Raw genomic sequence first — 2,628 nt, forward strand, 5'->3', positions numbered from 1 at the left:
CTTGAAGCATCTAGTGATTTGTGTTCCTTTGTGTATTTTCAGCAAAACACATCATCAGTCTTGATGGCAAGAAAGGACTTTTCAAGGGCTTGACCCCCCGTCTGTGTGCCGGAGCTTTGGGCACTGTAGTGCATAGTAAAGTCTTGCAGGTGATTTTATTTCTACTCTACCTGAATAATTTCAGAAATGTCTAAATGTTGCTGCATATTTTTTTGAGGCTGTATTTAAGATGTTGGATCAGCATGCGGCTCTTGTGGGAAGTAGTGGCCTTTCACATTTGTACAGACAGGACTGCAGGTGACCGTAACAATATTATATGACCCTGGGGGCAGTGAAATTAAAGTCCATAGCATCTAGTTATATCACTGCTTCCACACTCCACCAATAATACAACCACCGTTAAATGAGTGTTCATAGATGAGGAGATCTCTCCCTAGAATGGTGGCCCGAGAGACCTCCGCCCATTGGGCCAAAAATAAAAAATGGTCTAAAAGATTGGGGGCTAGATCTGGCCTTTTTGTGTCCACCCATGTGAAATCTGATGAAAATAAATGCCTGTAAAGGTGCCCATACACTGCACGATTATCGTACGATAATCATATGCGATCGTTTTTTCGTACGATAATCGAGCAGTGTGAACGGAGACGTGCGACCGTTTCTACTGTACGGTCGCACGTCTTCTGTCGAACCAGCATGTTCGAAAACCAGCCGGGAATCGTACGATTCTCGGCTGGATAGAACGGTGCTCGGAAGACAAATGCTGAACGGGCCGTTCAGCATTGCGGTCATCGGAAGCCCGCCCATCAGGGGGGCGGGCTTGCGATGATCGAGAGTGCGATCTGCCTGTCCAAGATAGGCAGATCGTACGTTTTTTTAATCCCTTTACAACCATCGCAAGACTAAAGTCTTGCGATGGTTGTAGAGTGTATGGCCACCTTAAGAAGCATTTCCTCCCAGCCACTATTCCAATTCAGATCTGCCTTGGAAGCTTGATTAGCATCTCACTGTATACTTTGATTTGCAGCTTAGACTTGCTCTTTAACCCCTTGCTGCCAGTGATCATATGTTCAGGAGACCTCCTTCCCCATATGATTGTGTTCCTAGTCAAGGGACACTAAACTCATGAGTTCAATCCTAAAACCCTAGTTAGGACAAGTGGTGTTCAAATGTACTTTACAAGTGATAATGGGATCTGCCAGCAAGTACAGGGGGTTAATTATTGTACACATTACCCTCCCCACCCTCCTTAGTTTCCAGAGGAAATTCAGTACAGATAAAAACTTTTCTTTGAGAACTGCAAGCAGTAACTTGATATTTTCCCAGTTATAGTTACATAGTTACATAGTATTTGAGGTTGAATAAAGACATTAGTCCATCAAGTCCAACCTATTAGGATCTCATTCTAGGAGTACCTGTACCCCTGTATATTACGGTCCCTTAAGAAATCGTCCAAAAGTTTCTTGAACAATTCCACATTCTTTGCTGAAATCACTGTCTGTGGCAGTGAGTTCCAGACCCTAACTGATCTTACTGTGAAGAACCCCCTTCGCCCCTTGTGCTGGAATTTTTTTTCCACCAATTTTAGGTGGTGGCCTCTAGTTTTTGTAATGGAGTTAATTTTAAACAGTTTATCGCTAATGTTGCTGCCACCATTGAACATTTTGTACATGGAGATCATATCCCCCCTTAATCTCCTCACCTCCAATGTGAACATGTTTAAATTTAGTAGCCTTGTCTCGTAGCTCTGGTCCTCCATACCCCTAATTAGTTTGGTTGCCCTCCGCTGGACTTTTTCCAACTCAAGGACATCTTTTCTTAGTACTGGTGACCAGAACTGGACCGCGTACTCCAGATGAGGTCGAACCAATGATCTATAATCTATAGTTATGCTATGTGAAAACAAATATCAAATCAGCGTTATCCCAATTTGGATGCAAAAGTGGAAATATATTTTAAGATTCCTTAGAGGGCCATCGGGGGCAAGCTTCTGGTACATGTGATCACTGTGATTGGCTGTCACAGTGGTCCCGTGATTAGATGGTCATCCCACCGGCTCCCGATCACAATTGGTGACCAGGAGCTGCCATAATGACAACTGAGAGGCAAAGTGAATTGCAGTGTAGTGTGATGCTTTGGTCAATGTTCTGCCAGGAAATCTTGGGTCCTGACATTCATGTGGATGTTACTTTGACACGTCCCACCGACCTAAACATGTTGCTGATGAAGTACACCCCTTCTTGGAAACGGTATTCCCTGATGGCAGTGACCTCTTTCAGCAAGATAATGCGCCCTGTCACACTGCGAAAATGGTTCCACAATGGTTTGAGGAACACTACAAGGCGTTTGAGGTGTTGACTTGGCCTCTGGCATCTGTGGGATGTGCTGGAAAAACCAGTCCGATCCATGGAGGCCCCACCTCGCAAATTACAGGACTTAAAGATCTGCTATTGGTGGCTTGGTGCCAGATACCACAGCACACCTTCAGAGGTCTAGTGGAGTCCATTCCTGGATGAGTCAGGGCTGTTTTGGAACCTACTCAATATTAGGCAGGTGGTCAGAATGCTATGGCTGATTGGTGTATGCTGTGGCTGGGTGGGCCCACCTGCCATTGCCCCGCATACATGTGTT

At 45.0% G+C, this 2,628-nt stretch overlaps 1 protein-coding gene across 2 annotated transcripts in view; it reads left to right on the forward strand.

The window, feature by feature from the left end:
• The window catches only part of MTCH2 (mitochondrial carrier 2), a 24,087-nt gene that overhangs the window by 10,708 nt on the left and 10,751 nt on the right, over window positions 1–2,628 (forward strand). The window contains exons 3-4 of one of the 2 annotated variants that reach the window (XM_018559723.1): window positions 43–149; window positions 1,916–1,939. In XM_018559723.1, coding sequence (XP_018415225.1) covers window positions 43–149; window positions 1,916–1,939 — 131 coding nt within the window. The remainder of the gene's footprint in view (window positions 1–42; window positions 150–1,915; window positions 1,940–2,628) is intronic. The other variant, XM_018559721.1, reaches the window with a different exon arrangement.

This window comes from Nanorana parkeri, unplaced genomic scaffold (assembly GCF_000935625.1).
Source record: "Nanorana parkeri isolate BGI_ZX_2015 unplaced genomic scaffold, ASM93562v1 scaffold414, whole genome shotgun sequence".
NCBI lineage: Eukaryota > Metazoa > Chordata > Amphibia > Anura > Dicroglossidae > Nanorana > Nanorana parkeri.